Source organism: Podarcis muralis, chromosome 10 (assembly GCF_964188315.1).
Source record: "Podarcis muralis chromosome 10, rPodMur119.hap1.1, whole genome shotgun sequence".
In the NCBI taxonomy this organism is placed as follows: Eukaryota; Metazoa; Chordata; class Lepidosauria; order Squamata; family Lacertidae; genus Podarcis; species Podarcis muralis.
Genome location: NC_135664.1, coordinates 40776021 through 40800290, shown reverse-complemented (window position 1 = coordinate 40800290; position 24270 = coordinate 40776021). Strand labels below are relative to the sequence as shown.

Here is a 24270-nt window from a genome sequence, read left to right as displayed (position 1 = left end):
ATGTGAATTAGAAACCCCAGTATCCAGAGGGAACATTTCATCAAGGAGAAAGGGAAATCCACTCATTGGCATGTTTCAAAGACTGAGTCAGCAGTCTGTGCTCATTGGCCTATTTCATAAGTCCCAACATTGTGTTTCCTGTTTAGAAGTGGGGGAAAAAGCATGAAGCTTGCAAAGAGAGTCATGTGTGGCAGTTGCCAATAGGGAGCTGCCTTATACTTTGGACAATGGTCCCTCTTCCATCTCTTCCATCCATGCTGCCAGGACAATAACTTTTGCAGCATTTAGTTTCTGCAGATTGCTGGCGCAGCATTATGTATGAACCATAATCGTGATTTAAAATAAACATGTTCATCTTCCTCATGTATGCATTAGAGGTCATGGTTTAAAACAGTCATTTGTGGATCTTCGGGTCTCATACTTTAGCAGTGTCCCGTGCAACTCCAAAATTTGGCACCCCGCACATCTCGCCTTCCATTCTGCATAATAGTTGCTGCACCCCATGTGGCGACTCCAAGGCCTCACTCTCAGTGTGACCAAACCTGTTGTGCTTCCCTAAATCCGCCTCTGCTTCAATCCAGGAGTTACGAAGCTGGCTTATTTAGCTAAGCAGTTTAAATCACTGTCTCTGCTTAATATGTAAGGCTAAGCCAAGCGTCTATAAAATGGAAACTAAATGTTCCAGAGGTGTTCCTCCTGGCAATGTGGAAGGGAAGGTGAAGGTGGAGTCTGTGAGCTTGAGTTTTTGTTTAGGCTCATTTTACTTCACTCACATAGTTCAGCATTACATACAAATGTGGCCTAGAGGTAAGTTTCCTTAGCTGTGTTTTGGCACAGTGTCTGAATTGGAGTCTGGAATCTGAATTCTGCAGAAAGATCCTATGGATCAGTATCATACATGTGTTAAGACAAAGTGCAGACAAACCCAGTGACAGAAGTGATATAGGTTTAAAATGTAAGTTAAAAGTGTTCCAAAAGTCAAAGTGGACAAGTATGGCATGTCTGGCATTGAATTAGCAATTATTTGCTTATCATATTCAAAATTACAATTATTGTTTACTACTGCAACTATTGCAGGCACATCCATCTCAATTTATAGTTTTCGTTTGACTCATTTATGAGTGGTTTGAAAACTATTGTTGAAATGCAGTTTTCTTGTTTCGTTACAGAATATTCTATATTTAGATAGAATGATGAATTAAAAGTAGTATAAAAAGCAAGGGAATACTATTAATCCCCCCCCCCTTTATGTTACAGGGATTTATTTGTCCTCTTTGTATGAAGTCTCATGGATCAGCTGAAGAACTTTTTAAGCACTATGAAGCAGTTCATGAATCTGGTATTGATACAAGCCAAGGAAGAGAAACTAACATGTCTCCAAACAGGTACTAAGCAATACTAAGCAGTAATAACTTATCATAACGGCATGTTAAGCATGTAGTAATCTGAGCATTGAATAATATATTGAAGCATGTTAATCTGCAGTAGATAAATGGTTCAGTTAAATGAAAGGATGAAGGCTACCAGTGATAGAATCTTCAACAGCTTGCATGCTATTCATTGTAGCAGACAAGGTACAATGGGATTTTCTTGTGTACCGTTTGTAAAAACTTGCTAGGCCTTTGAATTGTTCGTCACTTCTTACGATTTTTCTGTGAATGAACTTTTAGTGTACAATTTTTAATATTGATTTATTTTTATTATGTTTATTGTTGTTGCTTCAAGACTTTTCTGGAAAGTAACACATAAATAAAATAAGTTGCTGCAGTCGCAAAGATGCTTTTCTCTCTATAATATTATATCATTGTTGTAGTAATTATTGACTGTTCTGGTTCCCCTTTTTTTCTTAAAAGATGTTTTTTCTTAAAATACATTTTCCCCCCTTAAAAGATGTTTTCCTAATGCTTCATGTAGAGAAATGACTGCATATGCATTTCAAAACTGGATTGCAGTACTAAGTTTATTTAACTAGGAAGTAAGTCCAGCTAAAGCCAATGTTTAAGTTTGGACTGCATCTTAAGGTACTTATGTTAATAAGTGTAGCATTTCTAAATATGATTGTTAATATAAGGGGGAGCTAATGGATATATGCTTAACTTGTATCTGGAATTCAGAAGACTAACTGAAAGTAGTTTGTTTGAATATTTCTCAGAGAAATAAATGTTATTTAATTTAACTGCAAAAATTTATTTTAACACAAGTTCAAACATTATTTGTCTTTTCAGAGATGATGTAACACTACTACGGCAAGAAGTTCAAGACTTGCAAGCTTCACTTAAGGTTGGAAGTGTGCATTACTTGTGAATGCAGTTCTTTGTTTAAAATTAAAAAGTGCATTAGAAGATTGCCAAACCTATAAGCTCATAAAATGCTTTTAACTTCCCTTTGCTCAGGAGGAGCGATGGTACTCTGAAGAGCTGAAGAAAGAATTAGAGAAAGTTCAAGGGCAGAGGCAGCAAGTAATTGCTTTAAAAATACTTGAAGCAGGTTTACCACAAGCAGTTTGTTATCATCCTTGAAATGGAAGATTAAAACCTTTTTTGTAAGGCACGTGGCCTGATTCAGTTAGTTCCATAACTCATTTACTGAAGTAGTTTAAGAATATTGCATGTGTGTGTGTGTGTATCATTTAATAGATTTATTTAATAGATTTATTTAACCTATACCAATAGTGGAGAACCTGTGGCACTCCAGACACTGTTGAACTTAAATGACCCTGATGGGGAGTTAAAAGTCCAGCAGCATCTGTAAGTTCACTGGTTCCCCACCCCTGAACTATATAGTAGTAGTGTCAACAGTATGACCAGCTACAGAGCTTTCATATTCCTATTCTGGACCTATTCCCCCCCCCTTAAGACTTCTGTCCCTTTCCCTCCCATCTTGTTCTCTTTCCTCCCCATGGCTTCCTTTTCCTCCTACCACCCTTTTCTTCTCTATTGTCTTTCCTCTGCTGATCTTCTCCTTCTGCCCCTCTTTAATGCAGTGCCAGTTAAGGAAGAATTGCTTAAAGTGTGCTTTTTCAAAAAAATGCACTCTTAAAACATGTGAAAACCAGATATGCATGTACTGATCAAAATTAATAGCCCCCCCCCCCCTATTTTTACTGGGTGATATCCAGCTATGTCATACTTGGCATTAGGACCATAGAAATCAGTGGACTTAGTTACTTACGTTTATTGATTTCAATCAGCCTACTCTTGAGTATGAGTATTTGATATCACCTACTGATCCTATCTGCATCTGTCTTCATTTCTCTGGTCGCTTTGCCTCTCTCTCTGGCAGTTTGAGTGCCAGGTGGGATAAGACCGTGGAGGCTTCATTCTGCAGCTCTGTCCTTTGATTGTAGCAGAATCAATGCATAGTAACCCAACAAATGCAACTACTTTACAATCTTCATTCATTTCCGTGGAGTCCTGTCAAAGTGAATGGAGATAGCATAAAAGCATAGCATTATTTATTGTGCCCTTAGTGTAGTATGTGGACTCATAGAAGCACTTGTATGTACTAAATAATTTGTCTTGGTAACTTACTCAAGTGCAGGATTATTCTTAGTCACAACAACTTGGCATTCTTTTCTCTAGAGGTAACTGTTGAATTTGATCAATGAAATGTGCTGAATTTAATCAGTTCTTAACTTGTGGAACTAAATGGCAATATTTTTAAATACCTCTGAAAATTTTCTTTTTTTCTTTTTAAGGAGTCTAAACCTGATGGACTGGAAACTGCTGCATCTACAGGTAACATACTTTTTAAAACACAGTTTTGTGGTGGTTAAAGAAATGTAATTGTCAAGAAAATGTTATTGCATGATTCACATATCTCTTGAAGCATTCCCCCCCCCCCCCGATAATGTCTGCTTCAAGAAAGTGACCCAATCAGCTGTAGTGCAAATATTTCAGTTTGACGTGCAGCTGACAAATATTCTAAAATTTTGTTCTCTGCTTTTGTCTAGAGCCATTTCTGTACCTCTTGAAAGTCATGCTGGTTCTATGTTTTAATTAGAGGAAAGGAGATTAATTTTCTTGTAAAAGTGTACATGTTCCTGTAGCTTCTTCCCTTTTAGAACAATTTCTTTTTGCTGCAGCTTGTTATAGTTAATGATTTAATAAACCACAATTGCTACCATGTTAAATAATTGGGAAACCACAATTAACACACAGTTAATTTGATTAATTTGATGATCTATTTGCTCTGGAAATTACTTGTAGTCCTCCACTTTAGTATTTATGTTAAAATAAGCAGGAAATCCTTATAATCTAAGTGAGTAATGTGGGAAAATAAATTTAAATAATAGTGCTCAAGATTGCTGCGAATAAATGTGAAATATGCCTGTACTTTGTATGAAAATGCAGCATGTCTGCATAGTAGTTTTGCAATACAACTGGGGTTCCTAGAAGATGTACTGATTTCTTTAGGATTTGATTATGTTAAGCATCATTTTTTATTCACATGACAAGATTCTATTTAATGTGAAAAAATGTTATTTTTATCAGTATAGGGGTCTGTGAAACATTATTCCACTTCTGAGATATTCAATAAACATGCTTTCTTTTTAGAATTAGAATCATTAGAACAGCAGCTAGAAGAGAGTCATGTAGAAAACTTTAATATTAAGCAGATGAAAGACTTATTTGAACAGAAAGCAGCACAGTTGGCCACTGAAATTGTGGGTAAGTGTCCATAATTGTTATGCAACATGATGCTTGTTTCAGTTTAAATTAAATGAATGACCTTTTGTGTGACCTTTCTCTTAACGAGATCTTAAAGCCAAATATGATGAAGAAACAAGCCTTCGACAAGCTGCAGAACAGAAAGTGGCCAGTTTGACACAAGAGCTACAAAAAGAGAGAGGTGTATGCGAAGATTTGAAAACAGAGCTGGTAACTTATTATCATGTGATCATGTTTTACTTGTGCTTTGTCCAAATTGGAAGGGGACGGTTCCAGCTATTGATCATTTTAACTGCATTTTTAAAACAAGCTGTTATTGTTCATCTTTGACAGTGATTTTTTAATGTTACAAAACAAGGCCCTGATGTAAGAATCTGTTGTCTTGCCCTAAACTAAAAAAAACTAATGAAAGAGGGAAAGAGAAATTGTTGTTAGGAACTAAGAATTTTGTACTTATTTCCCCCCCTGTTTACTAAATTTATCATGGCTTTTTTTGCCACATTCAAATTTATGTACGTATGCACAATTAATCAACTGCACAGTGCATTTTCTACCCAGGAAACTATTCCTGAGTACAAAAAGTAACTAGATACAAGTTATTACCCACAGCTGTTGCAAGTTTTAACCTTCATATGACTTTTAATTTCTCTGAGCAGCTTCAGTAGATGTAGTTGCACAGTACTATAGCAACAGGAGTTGAGTGTAAAGACATCCCATGAAGTTTAAACCAACTGTCTGGACCTAAGAAATGAAAGCTAGATTTGCTGTTCTAGAACTGTTCAAATACAGAAATATTGCACATGAGGCAACCACCATGTTGGTTTTAAGCAAATCTAAATCTGGCCAGTGCAGTATAGAATATTTTTTGTGTGCTGTTAATATCCCCGATCGCAGGTGTCAAGTCAGCAAATTTCTGGCAAACCATATTGAAAATATGCTGCCAGTCTGATTTCCATAAGATGTATTTTCCATTCTTTCATTTTTCTAAAGCTTCAGAGGCCCGGGGTGGAAGATGTTGCTGTTTTAAAGAAGGAATTAGTTCAAGTTCAAATGCTGATGGACAAGATGACTTTGGAGCGTGAGAAAGAATCTGAGAAACTGAAAGATGAGTGTAATCATTTGCGAGCAGAATGTTCAACCTCAGAGGTAGAGTATCTAGCAAAAAATATTTCTCATGTGAAAATAAATATTAATCTAGGACTCTTTCTTGAGTTCTTTCTTTACTGTAATTTTTTTTAAAAAAACCTTTACTAGAATCTGTTATCATTATCAATTCATATCATCTTTGGAAGCCTGTGTGCATTGCTACTTCCAAGTCAATTCCCATTTCACAATATCGTTTTTATTCTCATTATTATATGGTGATATCTCTAGGCAGGGCTTTTTTGTGACAGTACCCACTGGTACAGCGTACTAGCATCTCTCTCTCTCCCCCCCCCCTCTTTCTCCCTCCCCTTGGAGCCATTTTCTGCTGGCTCCCATGGCACTTTAATAAGTACAATGGTACCTCGGGTTACATACGCTTCAGGTTACATACTCTGCTAACCCAGAAATAGTGCTTCAGGTTAAGAACTTTGCTTCAGGATAAGAACAGAAATCAGACTCCGGCGGCGTGGCAGCAGCAGGAGGCCCATTAGCTAAAGTGGTGCTTCAGGTTAAGAACAGTTTCAGGTTAAGTACGGACCACTGGTACCTCGGGTTAAGTACTTAATTCGTTCCGGAGGTCCGTTCTTAACCTGAAACTGTTCTTAACCTGAAGAACATCTTTAGCTAATGGGGCCTCCTGCCGCCGCCGCATCGCCGGAGCCCGATTTCTGTTCATCTCCTGAAGCAAAGTTCTTAACCTGAAGCACTATTTCTGGCTTAGTGGAGTGTGTAACCTGAAGCGTATGTAACCCGAGGTACCACTGTATATGAGTACTAGCACCTCATTTTTTTACCAAAAAAAGTGCTTAAGATTGTGGTGATCAGCTATATGAAAATCTATAAACAAGTTGTCTGTCTAGATTGTTAGTTTTGCATTGATCATATTATTATTCAGTGTTTGTGACATGTTCTTTTTAGTCATCTGTGCTCATCTTCCTCTTGGATTCTAGATACTAAAAATGCTTTATGGCTTGATTATATAGAGCAATGGTTCCCAATTAGCGAAGTATTCCCCCCCGCCCCGTTTTTCAGAAGCTAAGCCATGCACCCCCTACTTTTGAAAATTTTAATATCTCTTATGGTAGTTTTAGTTATGTGAATGGTGTCACAGACCCCCTGGGTGGGTTATGTGGACCCCTGGGGTCTGCAGACCACCAGTTGGGAACCACTGATAGAGAGTATGGGTGGGAAACCTGTGGCTTGTTAGATGCTGTTGGACTCAAACTCTCATTGTCTCTTAGCATTGGTCAGGCTGCCAACAGTATCTGGAGGGTAACAGGTTCCTTACCCAAAGAGGACAGCTGTTGATATATAATGGGCATAAGCCAGTATGAGAAAGCAAAACAAATACTCTTTACTCAAAGAATGTAAACTGTAGTGGGACTGGGTCCCTGAATTAAAAAGGTGCTGCCCACAAAGAGTTATCTAAATACTTGCAACTTAATCTTATATATGTTTACTTGGAAGTATGTCCTAATATGTCCAATGGTAAGTGTGCATAGGTGTTGCAGCCCAATAGTGCAGCTTTCTGTGTTTCTGCTCAGAAGTAAGCCCCATTGAATTCAGTGGTATTTAACCCCAGAATTGCAGCCTAGCTCTGCTAAAAGTACATCCATGAAATTCATGAAATTTGTGTTTAACGTGGTACTAGCATTTATCACTGCGTTCTTTCACCATTCACCCATCTGTTTTATTTTTTTTGCTGCTTTCTCATGGAGGTCTTGGAACTTGAGGTAATACTTTTTAAAAAAACAAAAACAAAAATCCCAACCTATCATGTTGAGTTCAGTTCTAAAGATCATTTCAATATCTTGTTACATCAGGTGGGAACTTACTGTGTATGTGTGCAAATCAAAGACATTTCAGTAAACCTTTTGCAAATATTTTAACAATTCAGCAAAATGTTTGGGTAAGTAGATGAACAATGCCACAGAGTGTGATTACGGAGGAAGAAAAACTAAAGGCTGTGGTTATTATTTCACATCTGTGGAAGCGTTGGGGGATGTGGCATGGTTTCCCCCCTTTGGTACCTCATAACCACCCCTGCTTAACTCACCTTTTTTACTTAAATAAAATAAACATGTCCTCCTAAGTTTTAAAAAGTGACTTGGAAATTTGACATAGAACCTCATTTGATATAACATCAGTGGAACAGGAGTCCTATACTCCTAATTATGTCTGAAGGGGGAGAGCAGAACAGCAGTACAGTTGCCGTATCCTGCTGAGTTCAGCCTACAAGTGGAGCATAAAACACAGCTGGAAAATACAAAAATGGCATAATAAATCACATTATAGCAGCTAATCCTATACATTATGACAGCTTGGATTAGCGTGGCAAGGTCCCTCATGGCCAAGAAGTGTAGCTTTATTTGAATTTATTGGGAACCTCATTGGGTTGAAGAATGGGGTGTTAAGTTATAGAAATAAAAGGGCTAGAGCTTATGCAAAAAGCGTAGTAGTTAGGAAGCACTCTACAATTGCTACTGCTTGTCCAAAGACAAGGTGGGGTACCTGACCACTCGCAAAGCTTGTGTTAAAATGTAGACAAACCAATTCCATCTGTCACAAGCAGTCTAAACACCTTCAGTCTGTAGATGTTCTTGCTTCATAAAACCACAAAAAAGGACCATGGAAAGGGACCAGTTGTCCAAAAGTAACCCTGTCTGTAGCGAATGCTTATACTTTTATGTTATGGAAAGCCAGTAGTTTCATTGCAAGCTACATCCTGGTAGCTGTTTCGTAGCCATAGTACATGTGAGTGCACACACATGCAAAATAGGTTCATACATGCACACACACCTTTCAGGGATCTGAGCTCTGTCACCAAATTCTCTTTCTCGTGTTGATAGTAAACATGTTTTCCCCCCACCCCCGGGGCACTCAATATTTTTAACTTTCATTTTTAAAAATAATAACTTATTGTGGTAAAAGAGTAAGGGACCTGCATTTCATACGTAAAAGTTCAACGCTGATTTAGTAATCAGTTAGTAAAACCTTTTGAGCTTTATACCATCACATTGCCCTGTATCCATCTATATCAGATAATTGTGAAAAAAATTGCGCACTGCGTCTCCTTTCTGAAAAGTTGTTTCTGGTTACCCCAATAAAACGGGGAGAAAAGTTTCCTTCTCATCCTGAAGAAATCGAAGGAAGTGCTACAGGAGCAAAGCTTCCTCTTCCAGAGATTCTAGATATAATTAAGTATGCTCAGTTTCTTGGTGGTGATCTAAACTAATAAAAACTCAGTTTCATTAGAATCCCCTCATGGAACACACACACACACACACACACACACACACACACACACAATATGTGAATTGTTCTTCTACCTTTTTCTTTTTCTTTTTAAGACTACCATAAATCAGTTAAGAGCTGAACTTGCCAAAGGACCACAGGAGGTTGCAGTATATGTACGGGACCTTCAGAAGCTTCAAACTTCCGTTAATGAATTAACACAGAAAAACCAGGTAAGAATCCTAGAGCTATTAACTTTATTTGAGAATGTCAATTGACACCAAACCTAGCATTTTTAAGTGGTTGGCTGAAATTCTCAACGTTGCATCCTTGGAATTTCAGAGGTGTAGAACTCAGTTGATGAAGCTGGCAGAAGTAAAATAATTCAGTGGTACAGGTGCCCCTTGACTTTTTCCCTTTCTTTCTGTTATTAAAAGAACACAACAAGAAAGCAGAGACCATGATACTGTCCCTTGGTATTTAAAGGGGAATGCATTTGATTTTGGGGAGAGATAAAAGATAGAAATTAAGAGTTCATACCCATGTCAGCTTTCCCATACTCCCAAGATTTGGAAATACATGGCATTGCTGTGATGTTTACAGACAGGTATAGAGATAGTGAAAAGCTGTTTGCTCATGTGGGAGCTGTGTGTGCAGCTACTGTAATTTGTGCCTTGGTGGCAGACCTTTCTTGGGCCGCCACAACCATATAAAATGTTCATCTGTGATGTGGATGTGGCCCTTTTTGCAGCAGCAGCTTCACGTGAGTATTACTCAGCTGTGAGATGCATGTGTTTTAGACTGAATTAGTTGGCCCTCTTACTTGTTACATACTTTGTTTTTTATCTCCTCGTAAAAGAACGGTATCGTGATACCAGTCAACGCTTCTTAAGAATTTCAGTTGAGAATAACTTCACAGCATAATGGAGTAACCTATACTTTAATTTTAAATTAATCTAATACTGTAGAGTCTGGCAGAAAAGTTGAAAAAAAGAGAGTTGGGTTATACTCAATTAGAAGAAAGTCTAAATGAAGAATTACTCGGCAAAAAAAATCTGCAAGCAACCCTTAATCAAAAGGACGTGGACTGTCAACAACTTCAGGCAAGGCTGTCTGCATCTGAGGACTCATTACAGAGGTTACAGAAAGAATTGGGTGAAAGGAGAGAAGCAAGTCAGAAACTTAAGGAAGAGTTGTCAGAAGCTGAGACCAAGTACCAACACCTCAAGGCCGAGTTCAAACAGCTACAGCAACAAAGGGAAGAAAAAGAACAGCATGGCCTACAACTTCAAAATGAACTAAATCAGGTAAGATGAATGTTTTTCACACAGAAGAAAATTATATATATATATATATATATATATATATGTGCTTTCGTAGATTTTCACGGGTACAGGAATGTAGGTTTTGGTGTCCTCGGGTATCTTCCCGTGTAAAAGTTGGGGTGTCTAGGCGACGTTTCGACGAGGTCCCACTCGTCATCTTCAGGCAGGTGCTTTCGGCTTCTTGTTACTGGAACAGAGCAGGATCTCAGTGTTTGAGTTCCTATAAATACTGTTGAGGAGGTGTGGCCTCCAATGTTCTGGGCAGAGAGGAAGTTCCCAGGCTAGTGTGCCTTTTCTTCTTTTGTTCCTTAATTGCTTGAGGGATATCTTGAGTGATTTCTTGAGTGATATCCTGAGTACCACTTAGGTGGGTCATTAGGTGTGGATTAGTTGCTAAAGCCTTTGTGTCTTGACCTCTTGAACTTTGTGAAGAGTTTTTCTGAGAAGATGGGTGTACTACATTTAGTTGTGCTCTGGCTTGGCTTCGTGTATAGGGGCGAGCTGTGGTTTTGTGGCCTGTGCCAGCCAGATCTGTGTAGGGATTGCAGGGGGGTGCAGCATCCGGAGGTGCCACCATGGTTTGGCTACTGGATGGTGTCTGTAATTTATCTGTGGAGAGGGTCTGGGTTTGGGTCTGGTGTGGTTGATTGGTGATGGCGTTCTGTGTGCCTCTGGATCTGGTGTCAGTTTTTGTGGGGAGGGCTAATTTCCAGATGTCTGGCAAGCGGGATGTGTCGTCACACTTGTTCATGTTGTGACACCCTCACAACATGAACAAGCGTGACGACACATCCCGCTTGCCAGACATCTGGAAATTAGCCCTCCCCACAAAAACTGACACCAGATCCAGAGGCACACAGAACGCCATCACCAATCAACCACACCAGACCCAAACCCAGACCCTCTCCACAGATAAATTACAGACACCATCCAGTAGCCAAACCATGGTGGCACCTCCGGATGCTGCACCCCCCTGCAATCCCTACACAGATCTGGCTGGCACAGGCCACAAAACCACAGCTCGCCCCTATACACGAAGCCAAGCCAGAGCACAACTAAATGTAGTACACCCATCTTCTCAGAAAAACTCTTCACAAAGTTCAAGAGGTCAAGACACAAAGGCTTTAGCAACTAATCCACACCTAATGACCCACCTAAGTGGTACTCAGGATATCACTCAAGAAATCACTCAAGATATCCCTCAAGCAATTAAGGAACAAAAGAAGAAAAGGCACACTAGCCTGGGAACTTCCTCTCTGCCCAGAACATTGGAGGCCACACCTCCTCAACAGTATTTATAGGAACTCAAACACTGAGATCCTGCTCTGTTCCAGTAACAAGAAGCCGAAAGCACCTGCCTGAAGATGACGAGTGGGACCTCGTCGAAACGTCGCCTAGACACCCCAACTTTTACACGGGAAGATACCCGAGGACACCAAAACCTATATATATATATATATATATATATATATATATATATATATATTTGCTTTCGTAGATTTTCACGGGTACAGGAATGCAGGTTTTGGTGTCCTCGGGTATCTTCCCGTGTAAGATATCTTCACGGGAAGATACCCGAGGACACCAAAACCTGCATATATATATATATATATATATATATATATATATTTCAATTTATTGATTTTCATATGTGGATTACAAAATAAAGCATAAATTCACAGCTGAGGTAACCCACATTGGAGGAAAGGGGGGCTTATAGTGGAAGCAAGTTGTGGGGGCTGCTTGTTCTGTGGTGTAAGAGCAGGGCAAGCCTGCCTGTTAGCCATACTGAGACTTTTGCCTTGACAGTGCTATGGGAAGAGGGGAGGGAGCAGACTTGAATGCTCTCACCTGGCCACTCACCTACCCACCCGTTTCTGTTTAGGACTCCAGGAGCACAACTTCTGCTTTGCCATTGCAGTAGAGTGGTCAGCAATACTCCTGCACCACATTTTGCCCATGTCAGAATGTCCGGGCAAGGTAGCCTTGAAGATGGCCTGCACTGCTGCTGCTTTGCCAAGGGAAATACTGTTCAAAGTTTAACAGCAGTTAATTTTTAAGTGTAGTGAACAGTTTAGGTCACTTCAGCCAAAATGCCTCACTCTGTAAGGACCCTACATTTCCTCAGTAGACTCCGATCCGCATATCCACTGCCATACAGTGGTACCTCTGGTTACGTACTTAATTCGTTCTGGAGGTCCGTTCTTAACCTGAAACTGTTCTTAACCTGAATTACCACTTTAGCTAATGGGGCCTCCCGCTGCTGCTGTGCCGCCACCGCCGCATGGTTTCTGTTCTCATCCTGAAGCAAAGTTCTTAACCCGAGGTACTATTTCTGGGTTAGCGGAGTCTGTAACCTGAAGCATATGTAACCCGAGGTACCACTGTATTTGCAGATGAGAGAAGAAACAGAGCTGTGTGTCATCAGTATATTGATGACAATACTCTCATAATGTCCAGATGACTCCAATTGGTAGTTTCATACAGATGTTGAACAGCATGGGGGAATAAAACAAACTCTTGTGGAAGCCCACATTGAAGGCTCTATGGGGCCAGTCCCCAGTCACTGCTCTCTGGCTCTCAGATAGGACTGGAAATAGCACAGAGCAGTGCCACTCCAGGATGATACCAATGTTCATGGATATCAAAGGTTGCTGAGAGATCAAGGAGAATTAACAGGATCAGACACACCCTGAAACCAAGACAGTTTCCATGCCCAAACCAGGTCTATTGCATTTCTGTGTAGAGTAGCTGGTTCCAAATTTGCATCTATAAATATAAAGTAGCATATAGACATTTTATACAAATCTGTACCTTTTTGGTGGTGTGCGAGTTCTTCTTAGGGAGGAAAAAACAACCAAGGAGTAAAGCTTGTTTGCCATTTTCGATAAGAATCTGTTTTGGTTTTCTAACCAATTGCCTGTAGTAGACTTGTGCTCATGCTGTGCCTGTTTTTAGTGCAACATACCTCTTGTGTCATGATTGAAGTCTATTGGTTGATAATGTTCTTTGGTGATGTGCCAGAACTGAATATTCTGACATCCTGTTTGGAATTTAGATTGGAGAACTTGCAGTTGTCTCTGTAGCAACCAAGAGTAAATGCAACAGCCTCTTTAACTGATGAGTTCAGCTGGAAATTCATTTCATCATCATAGAGTGTGCTGTAAATTAATAGGATTTGAATAAGATGATTTTCTCTAGGAGAAACACTGGACTGAACAATAAATTTCAAGAAAAAGAAGTGCAGCTCACTGAAATTCTTCTGTGATAACATCACAAAGAGATGCATTCCATCCAGACTTGAGGTTTCATAATGGAGAATCTTAATATTATCCCTGTAGACACAAAACATTCCAACATACTTAAAAAATAATATCATACCAGTCTGGAATCCCCGGTACCTTTTGTAATTCTGATTTCAAAACTAAATATAAAGGCTTCTCAGTGTTTCAGGAAGGTTCCAAAGGGAATGTCCTCTGAGAAGACCTCTTTCTAGTTGTTTATCAAACTGTTGACAATATAGTCAAGGTCAATTTCAGAAGTGTGATCCAGTGTGATGGGAGAGGCTGTTCTTGGTACAAATCTGTAAGGCTGTAAATGTATTTCTCATGTTTAACCCTTTGTAAAGTGATTTATAATTCTTAGCTCATTTATTGCTCCTAGAAAATGCATCCATAAACCCAGCATGTTAAAAGACAACCCTGTAAATAATCCCACAAAAACATCTAGCTTGCTGGGGAAAGACAGAAGAGGGACAGAGGCCTGTATTGCTGTGTTGGGCCAGGAGGAGGAGACATTCCTCCTTGGACATCCCTTTTGGTTTCTATGCTGGGCTCAGGGGATGGATAGAACACACTATCCCATATCTGCCAGCCAACTCAGTTGCCTGCAGGCAGATCTTTATTGTTCACGGCTGCCGTCTAGTGCTTAAATACAAGGCTGTTGAAAGATGTAGGATAGCCAGTATACATTCTAAAGCACAGGTGTAATGTGTGGCCCCTGATCGTAGGAACATAGTCCTGATAAAATGGCATTTAATAAAAAGAATCAGACAATCTCAAATAAGGTTAGATTTTGCAAGCCTTGATTCTTTAATCTGAGAATGCTTAACACATGATATATTGTGTGTGGTCGGAAAGGCCTAATCACCGACAAGTGTGCTGTTACAGCTGTTTCTAATGGAAGAGAGATAGAAAGGATGTTTGGTCCCCGGGATATTGTACTTGCCTCAAACTTGAAAGAGGTTGCTTTGTTCGTCTCTGGCTCTCTGAGATATTTCTTACAGAATCATTCTCAAGTCTTGCAATCTGTATTTGCCTTAGCTATACAACTGACAAATGTTTCGTAGCAGGGGTAGGCAACATGGTGCCCTCCAGATGTTATTGGACTCTCATCTTCCATCAGCCACAGCCAGCAAGGTCAACGGGCAGAGATAATCGGAGTTGCAGTCCAACAACATTTGAAGGGCTTCCCTTGTCTTATGTGCTTCTTTATTGTAGACATCCCTTTTATAGAATCACAGAATTGTACGCTTGCAAGGGACGCCAAGGGTCATCTAGTCCAACCTCCTGCAATGTACCGTATTTTTCGCTCTATAACACGCACCAGACCATAACACGCATGTAGTTTTTAAAGGAGGAAAACAAGAAAAAAATATTCTAAACAAAACAGTGGATGTATGATTTTTGTGGTTCATGCTGTGGCCACAGACATGTGATCTGACGGTGAATTTGGGGTAGCCCAATGCAAAAATCCTGAGGATCCATGTGGATCCATGCTAAAGTCGCCCTAAAGTCGCAGGGGCGCTGGGGGAGTGAACAGGAAGCAGGAGGAGGAGAACAATCCCTCTCACACACACAGACACACGGAGTATCAATCCTAAAGTCACAGGAGAGGCAGGGGCGCTGGGAGTGGGAAGCAAGAGAAGGAGAACGATCCCCCCCCCCTCTCTCTCTCACACACACACACACAGTATCAATCCTATAGTCGCAGGAGAGCGTAGGGGCTGGGAGTGGGAAGCAAGAGAAGGAGAACGATCACACACACACACACAGTATCAATCCTAAAGTCGCAGGAGAGCGCTGGGGCGCTGTGAGAGAGAACAGGAAGCAGGAGGAGGAGAACGATAGCTCAAGCACACACTCACACACACACAGCCCCTACAGTGGCTGATCCAAAATCGGACAGCAAAAAACTGCAGGCAGGGACAGAGAGCACGGGGTTGTTTTAAAGCAGCCAGCGCCGCTCTGCTTTTTTCCCTCCTCGGCTAGGCTGGCTGAAACGTTTTGCTGCTACGTAGCAGCTCAGTGAGGAGAGAGGGACAGAGAGCACGGGTTGTTTTAAAACAGCCAGCGTCGCTCTGCTTTTTTCCCTCCTCGGCTAGGCTGGCTGAAACGTTTTGCTGCTACTTAGCAGCTCAGTGGGGAGAGAGGGACAGAGAGCACGGGTTGTTTTTAAGCAGCCAGCGTCGCTCTGCTTTTTCCCCTCCTCGGCTAGGCTGGCTGAAACGTTTTGCTGCTACTTAGCAGCTCAGTGGGGAGAGAGGGACAGAGAGCACGGGTTGTTTTTAAGCAGCTAGCGTCGCTCTGCTTTTTTCCCTCCTCGGCTAGGCTGGCTGAAACGTTTTGCTGCTACGTAGCAGCTCAGTGAGGAGAGAGGGACAGAGAGCACGGGTTGTTTTAAAACAGCCAGCGCCGCTCTGCTTTTTTCCCTCCTCGGCTAGGCTGGCTGAAACGTTTCGCTGCTACTTAGCAGCTCAGTGGGGAGAGAGGGACAGAGAGCACGGGTTGTTTTTAAGCAGCCAGCGTCGCTCTGCTTTTTTCCCTCCTCGGCTAGGCTGGCTGAAACGTTTTGCTGCTACGTAGCAGCTCAGTGAGGAGAGAGGGACAGAGAGCACGGGTTGTTTTAAAACAGCCAGCGCCGCTCTGCTTTTTTCCCTCCTCCCCGGCTCCGCTCGCTGACAGGAGCCGCTTACACCCGCTTTGCAGTTTCAAAGAGAGCCACGGACTGCTCACAACTGCAGCGGATTCCCCTGCCATCCGTAGGCATTCGCTCCATAACACGCACAGACATTTCCCCTTACTTTCTAGGAGGAAAAAACTGCGTGTTATAGAGCGAAAAATACGGTACTTACACAGTTCATATGTGCACATACAAACTGTACGTCTGAATAAAAACATAGCCTTTGTATGTGTGTCTTCAAAATATTTGCCATTTATTATCGTTACAAATATTTATTACAGAAAAAGAAAATGCATGAAAAAGGTGAATTCACAAAACCAAAGCAAAGAATGAATATGGCCTTATGATCCCCTACTTTTTCATTCCAAAATAGGAAGGTTATCCATATTTCAATTAACTTATTTTCGTATAAATCGTTTTCTCTTGCTTTGACACAATAAGTAAAGTTGGAGCTTGTAAGTAAGTCTCAAATCCCAAAAAATTCACTCTGACAAAGGAGGGTATCCTTAAGTTGAAATTGACATTCCAACTGCTGCTAACAGAATAGTGACCATTTCAGTGTCCCCCTTAACAACACAGTCCTCTAACTAATATAAGTTTATATTCATTGGGTTCTTTAGAATCTCATATACAGTTAATTATTTGATGTTATCCAAGACATGATTCCAGAAATTCTTAGTTTTACAACACTCCCCAGAGATATGTGGGCAATATGCCTAGTGTTCACTACAAATATAAAATTATTTGCAAGGTGTAAAATACCTTCAATACAATACAATACAATACAATACAATACAATACAATACAATACCTTATAGTGATTTTATTTTAAATTAATTGCTATTATACTTTGTTCATTTTGTGCCGAATCCATTTCCAAGCTCTGTCTGGTATGTTGGTTCCCATTTTTTCTTATTCCCTTTTTCTTTTTTAGATAAAGTTTGAGAAGTAGTCTATAGGTGTTATCCACCTTTCCTTTGTGTACTTTAACACAGCACAGATAAAGCAGTTATCGAAATCTAATCAATTGCTGCTTATATATGCAGAATATACAAAATGAACAAGTAAATAAAAACATGCCATTGACCCCATCCTTTAGGTGAGGTATCCTTGAAAGGAAATGATTTGAGAGCCAGTGTTGTGTAGTGGTTAAGAGCGGTAGTCTCGTAATCTGGGGAACCGGGTTCGCGTCTCCGCTCCTCCACATGCAGCTGCTGAGTGACCTTGGGCCAGTCACACTTCTCTGAAGTCTCTCAGCCCCACTCACCTCACAGAGTGTTTGTTGTGGGGGAGGAAGGGAAAGGAGAATGTGAGCCGCTTTGAGACTCCTGAAGGGGAGTGAAAGGCGGGATATCAAATCCAAACTCTTCTTCTTCTTCTCCCACCTAACAAATATTGCCAAAGCAGTGCCTTTTTATGTGCAGTTCCCAATCCAGTGATGTGAACCATATACACGTTACCCACTGCATGATGTGTTGACAGAGTTTGCATGCGAGTATAGCAGATTAAAAGATAAAGTGCCAAGTGTCTGCCAAACATTTTCTTTGAGAATAATGAGACCAGTTTCTCCCTCCAGTTGCACAATAAACTTCTGGAGACAGAGCATCAGCTTGGGGAAGCGCATGGCCGGCTAAAAGAGCAGAGACAACTGTCAAGTGAAAAGCTGATGGACAAGGAACAACAGGTGGCTGATCTTCAGCTAAAACTTTCACGGGCTGAGGAGCAGGTAGGAATTATAGGCAACATGCAATTCTTGCTTAGCTTTTAAATTATGTTCCATAGTAGGTATCTGGAATATCCTTTATCATATTGTTGGAACTTTAATAAAGTATAAGCCAGTACTCTATAAATGTGCAAGTTGCTTTGACAAATTAATCCAGAGAACACTTTGAAGTCTCTTGACCACTTAAAGTTTGCAAAAAAAATAGTAAGGACACAAATTATTAATCAGTACTAAAATAAAGGAGGTCGGAAGGTCGGAATTGAACTGGCCACTGCAAAGAGGGTGAACAGGCACTGATCTTCTTCACAGGGCTCTGTGAGATGATCTCTCTCTGGAATTTGTGGAACGAGCCGTGGCTCATCTTTCTCTTGAACTGAGATCAGTAGCCCATCCTGCATGCTGCCAACAGTCTCTTCCCTCTTCTCCCCTTCCAGTACTTCTTTGGAATGTCCTGTGTGCTTCAGTTGTAGCTACACTGGCAGGTGGGGGGGATCCGAATGGTTTCAATCTTAGCTAAAGAACTGTGCCTTCTAAAATCCATTATTCTGTTCCCTCTCCTCTCTCTCCAATCTGAAGACATACAAAGTAGGTAAGGTGATATATTTTTAATGGATCAAAGTATTGGTCCTCCTTGATTAAACAAGAGGTCTTTATTATTTACTTCCCCCTCAAGATTTCTCCTGGGGTTAAGGCAGTGGTCGCTATCTGGCTTTAAACCTATGAAGATTATTGTTATTGTTATCTAAGGCACAGCATGCAAAATTCTAATTCTGTCAAAATTCTTATTAATGAAACAGAAGCCATTCTCTTTTTTTCACGTGCAACTTTCCAGATGTAAAGCACCATGCCAAGTTACACACTTTTATTGTACTTTGGCACCTGTTGGTATAGAAAAAATATTCCCTGGTGAAATACTGATACTTCATTTTGTCTGGTACAAACCTAATACATGTCTTCTAAACTCATTTAAAAGGTATCTATTGTAAACTGCTTCAGTATTAGACAAAATGATAAACGCTATTAAACTACTGAATTGTGCTTATCAGTTTTCAGTCAACAGTCTGTGACTATTTTTCTAAGCTAAAGGAGAAAGCAGCAAATGCAACTGAATTGCAGCATCAGTTAGATAAAATGAAACAGCAGCACCAGGAGCAACAGACTCTTCAGCAAAGCACGACAGCAAAGCTGCGAGAAGCCCAGGTAAGAGAGCTCATGCTACTAGAAAAAAAGATCATGTTGGCAGTAGGTGCAAGAGGTGGCAGTATCAATTTCCTCTGATGTACCAGGCGAGCCCACTACCAAAAAACAAGGATTTGACTCCTGTCATTTATTCATGCTTCAGTGTCTTTTACATTGGATTAATGACACCCCAGTTTAAAAAGCATTACAGCTGATGGACTGAAAACCTCAACTGGTTCAGAGTTTTGATGTTCATCTGCTGATGGTATAATGTCAACCATATAAAATCTGTGCTGAAGCTATCTTCATTGGCTGCTAGATTTCTGAGGCCCAATCCAAGCTATGGGTCTTAACTTTTAAATCCATAAATAATCTGGGTCCTGTGTATCTCAGGGAGTAGTAGATCTTCCAATGAGGCCCTGTTCGAGGTATCATCAATTGTGGACATCTGGTTGTCCTTAGCTAGCAGTCGGTTTCAGGGAAAGCCTGCTTTTTCGAACTCCACCTCTTTGAAGGTTTGACAGTTTTTGAGCACAGGGACTGAAAACTTGTCGCTTTTTGGGGGTGGTGGTGGTCAGGTATTAGATTCAGTAAATTCTGTTTTGTGTTTTGCTCATTTTGAAACTGTTTTGATTGTCCTTCTGTTGTGGCTCTCTGGGTAGGTTTGTTGCTTGTTACCGTATTTTTCGCCCTATAGGACGCACTTTCCCCCCTCCAAAAATGGAGGGGAAATGTGTGTGCGTCCTATGGGGCGAATGCAGGCTTTCGCTGAAGCCTGGAGAGCGAGAGGGGTCGGCGAAAGCCTGCATTCGCCCCATAGGACGCACACACATTTCCCCTTCATTTTTGGAGTCCAACAACATTTGAAGGGCTTCCCTTGTTGGCTTCTTATGGTATGTGCTTCTTTATTGTAGACATCCCTTTTATAGAATCACAGAATTGTACGCTTGCAAGGGACGCCAAGGGCCATCTAGTCCAACCTCCTGCAATGTACTTACGCAGTTCATAGGTGCACATACAAACTGTATGTCTGAATAAAAACATAGCCTTTGTATGTGTGTCTTCAAAATATTTGCCATTTAAAATATTTGCAGCTTCGCCATTGCTCTCGGACCCATTCTGGGGGCTGGGGTCGGGGGAAGCTCCGGCTTCCCCCGTCTCTAGCCCCACAAGCTCCAGGAGCTATGGTGAGGTTGTGCAACCTCGCCTTTGCTCCCGGACCCCCAGAACCAAGGCTAAAAACGAAGCCAGGAAAGCTAGCGGGATCCATCCCACTCGCTGTCATGGCTTCTTTGCTCTTTGGGGCTGGGGGGGGGGGAAATAATCCCCCCCTTTATTCCCCCCCCCAATAAGTGCGTCCTATGGGCCGGTGCGTCCTATAGGGCGAAAAATACGGTACATTTTTTTTTTTTTTTAGGATTTAATAATTTCAATATGTTCTTACTGTAAACTGTGCCAGGAGCCATTATGGTTAAAAGGCAATATCAAAATATAGAAAATAGATAGATAGATAGATAGATAGATAGATAGATAGATAGATAGATAGATATGTGTTATACTTAACTGAACTCTCTTATTCTCCTGCCACCCTCAAGAATGATTTGGAGCAAGTGCTACGTCAGATTGGGGATAAGGATCAAAAAATCCAAAATCTTGAAGCCCTGCTGCAAAAGAGTAAGGAGAATATCACCCTGTTGGAAAAGGAAAGGGAGGATTTGTATGCCAAAATTCAAGCCGGTGAAGGAGAAACCGCTGTTCTTAACCAGCTACAAGAAAAGAACCACACTTTGCAAGAACAGGTAAGATTTCTAAGGTAGAATTCTGGGTTCGTTTAAAAAGAGTTGTTGCTTTTCTGTTTGATTCAAAAAGTGTGTCATGACTGAAATAGTAAAAATAAATAGCAAGAATACTGTTTAGGCATTTAAAAGATCAGACTCTTGGTTTTTTCCTTGTAAACTTGTTATTTTAATACTCTTGAACATGTGAAAAATTGTTCAGTACATACAATGATATGTTATTAGCCCTACCCATACTATGGAGTGCCGACACCCATCTTGCTGATATTTTGTAGTTATTTTCACATTGGATGTGATAATCTGATTCAGAGTTAGATGTTGCTTTCCCCCTCTAGTGTATATATAAGAAAAATACTTGAGTATGTTGTTTGTGGATGCACTGATACAATCTGTTCCCATACTGCTACACCAGTATACCCTAGCCAAATTAGCATAACATTGTCAGAGTCCTGTGCTCCCGTAGCAGCAAAGTAGAAAGCAAAATAATGTCAGTCGAAATAAGAGAGAACCTAGCAACACTGAAGGCCACTCCTTATAGCATTCATGCAGTGAGACTGCCCTGATTGTGCTTGCTGAAGATGCCCCCAGATTAGTTATGCATGGAAGGCAACAGTCAAAGCCTGGTGAAGGCTAAATGACACCATTTAACAATACCATTATATCACCCACCTTGGTTCACATCCTTTCTTCGGCATTGTGCAAAACAGGAAGAGATGCCAACACCTTCTTTAGTACAGATCCCCACGGTATGTGTAGAAAGGTGGCAATTGATATATGCCATCAGGAGCTTCAGGTGTCTCTGTAGGCAAAGGCTTCAAACCCTCAGCAGCCCAAACGGTTGATGATAGTCCATAATCTACAAACACTTTGTCAGGGAGCACTGTGAGGGAGAAGGAAGATTATTCTTGCTGCAGCAGTCGACCAGTTTCATATTCTTGTTAACACAAGAACTCTATGGAGAGCCACAGTGTGGCAGACCTCTAGGGAGAAGAGCCAATGTATGGTGTGTATATAAAATGACTTTCTTTATAGGGATGAACCGAAAGTTGAGCTTCCAGCAAGAACTCAAAAAGAGCTTAATAGGAGGGCTATAATCAGATAGACCCTTCTGCGTTAACTTCCTTACCCCTTACCCTTTTGACGCTTAAATTTTATAAATTGGTTTTGCAGCACAACTTAATTTGCATTTGATTCTAGTAATAGCAGGGTAAACGTGTGAAGTCTATAGTAGTGCTTATCCTACTAAAATTATAAAAGAAAGGCCAACGGTCAGTGTTGGTCTTCATATTATAGAGTAGACAATATATTTTTGTAAGTTTCCCTGTTCTGATTATCCTTTTGTTTTCTTTATAGGTTACTCAGCTGACGGAAAAACTGAAAAACCAGTCAGAAAGTCATAAACAGGCCCTAGAGAATTTGCATGAGCAAGTGCAGGAGCAGAAGGCACACCTAAGAGCCTCTCAAGACCGCGTTCTCTCCTTAGAGGCAACTATAAGTGAACTAAATACTCAGCTAAGTGAAAGCAAAGAAAAAGTAATACAGCTTGATTTGCAGGTAATTTAATTTTATGCTGCGTTGGAATCAAAATATATGAGGGGCAGGGATACTAGTTTAATTTCAGTAAGCCTGGTGACAGCAATCTATCTTGATCACCTTCAGAAATTTGCTTCTATAATTCCCTGAAATTAAACCAGTATCCATGCAAACATCACTATTTTTTTAAAAAAGAAGTTTGTAACTGTGTAACTTGCATGCTGCAGTTGTTTGCTCTTCATCAGTTAAACTACAGTTGGCACAATTCTTTGAGAGAAGCTATGTGCTTTTAATATATGGCATGGATGTGACCTTAGTGCTACTCAGAATTTAATTCAAATAGCTTTTGAGCTCTGATTTGCTCATCCAGTTATTCCTGCCTTTTCCTCTTTTCTCACCTGTGCATTGCCACTGCCCACCTTTTGGTTTGCACCTTGCTGCAACGTTTTGTCATTTTGTTTTGGAAGCTCTTTTCTTTTAAAAGACCTCTCAAAGCAAATATTTTCACGTTTATGGATGACAGGAGCTAGCTTGGGGCTATCAGTTCTGCTATAGTTAACGAAGCAAAGATTTGCATGAACAGCAAGCGTAGTTGACTTGAATCTGTCGATATTGCTGAACCATGTAATTTACCTGCAAATTACATTTGCATTGAACATCAAGGCAGGTCGGAGGAAGTATTATTATTGTCTCTTTATTGTCTTGCTATATGCTAAAGAGGGTTAGAAAACATAGAGCCAGAGTAATAAAAGACTTTGCTTTATATTATTGGCTTTGTGGGTTAGAAGCTCTCCAGAATTTGGTTAGTTCTATGGGCTTCTTTTTTGTACCAGCCCCTGGAACTGTAAAAATGCTATACTGGAGGAATGTTGGTTTAGCTCTGTTTTGAATTGAAAATAGGCTTAGAAAAGAATATATGAAATTTTAAATCATTTCTATGGTAAAAGTCAGTTTAAAACTCAGAAAAACTAAGGTACGTTTGGAAAGTTCTTCAAAAATACTCACAACTGGCAACCCATTTTTGGAATTGAACTGGTGAATTGTGGCTTTTCCCTGAATTGCTGAACAGTTGAATTGCTGTGATGAATTCTGTTTCAGTGGCGTCTTTTGGAAGAATAATTGATTTAATTGGTATCAGAATACTTAGTAAACCGCTTACCTCAGGAAAATAAAAGTAGTTTAAAGAAACTGCAGTTGTTGTAATATTAGTGATTGACACTGAAGCACTTGCTTAATTCTCTGTCAGGTAAAAGCAAAGACTGAATTGCTTCTATCAGCAGAAGCAGCAAAAGCTGCTCAAAGAGCAGATCTCCAGAATCACTTGGACACTGCCCAGAATGCATTACAAGATAAACAGCAGGTGAGAGAAACAACAAGGTCATGTAAAATGCCTTCACGATTAACAATGATAATCTGATATGCTTAAAACCAGATCACTTGGGGAAATCTTGTATATAAAAATATAACTCTGTGATGACCTCTATGGTTGAAATGGTTAAAACAATATTGTTAAGCTATTTTTTTTTAATGAAGTATGAAGGGAGATGCATACATGACTTGCTACAATTGTGAATGAACTGTAGTGGAAGAAAATGGGTCAGATTTGACTCGTTTCACACAACTTTTTAGGATTGTCTAAAGCCACTGTGAGAATGTCAATCAGCTAATGAATGAGTGGGTGGGTGTAAAATTAAGAAATTGAT

The 24270-nt window shown here is 40.4% G+C and overlaps 1 protein-coding gene across 5 annotated transcripts in view; it reads left to right on the top strand.

Moving 5' to 3' along the window:
• Positions 1–24270, top strand: part of EEA1 (early endosome antigen 1) — a 51672-nt gene that overhangs the window by 9325 nt on the left and 18077 nt on the right. For 4 of the 5 annotated variants that reach the window (XM_028747506.2, XM_028747504.2, XM_077934807.1 and 1 more), the window contains 14 exons: positions 1258–1385; positions 2226–2280; positions 2394–2459; positions 3698–3737; positions 4557–4670; positions 4759–4880; positions 5661–5816; positions 9167–9283; positions 10019–10357; positions 17913–18062; positions 19140–19259; positions 20834–21037; positions 22388–22588; positions 23814–23927. In XM_028747506.2, the coding sequence (XP_028603339.2) occupies positions 1258–1385; positions 2226–2280; positions 2394–2459; positions 3698–3737; positions 4557–4670; positions 4759–4880; positions 5661–5816; positions 9167–9283; positions 10019–10357; positions 17913–18062; positions 19140–19259; positions 20834–21037; positions 22388–22588; positions 23814–23927 (1926 nt within the window). The other variant, XM_077934808.1, reaches the window with a different exon arrangement.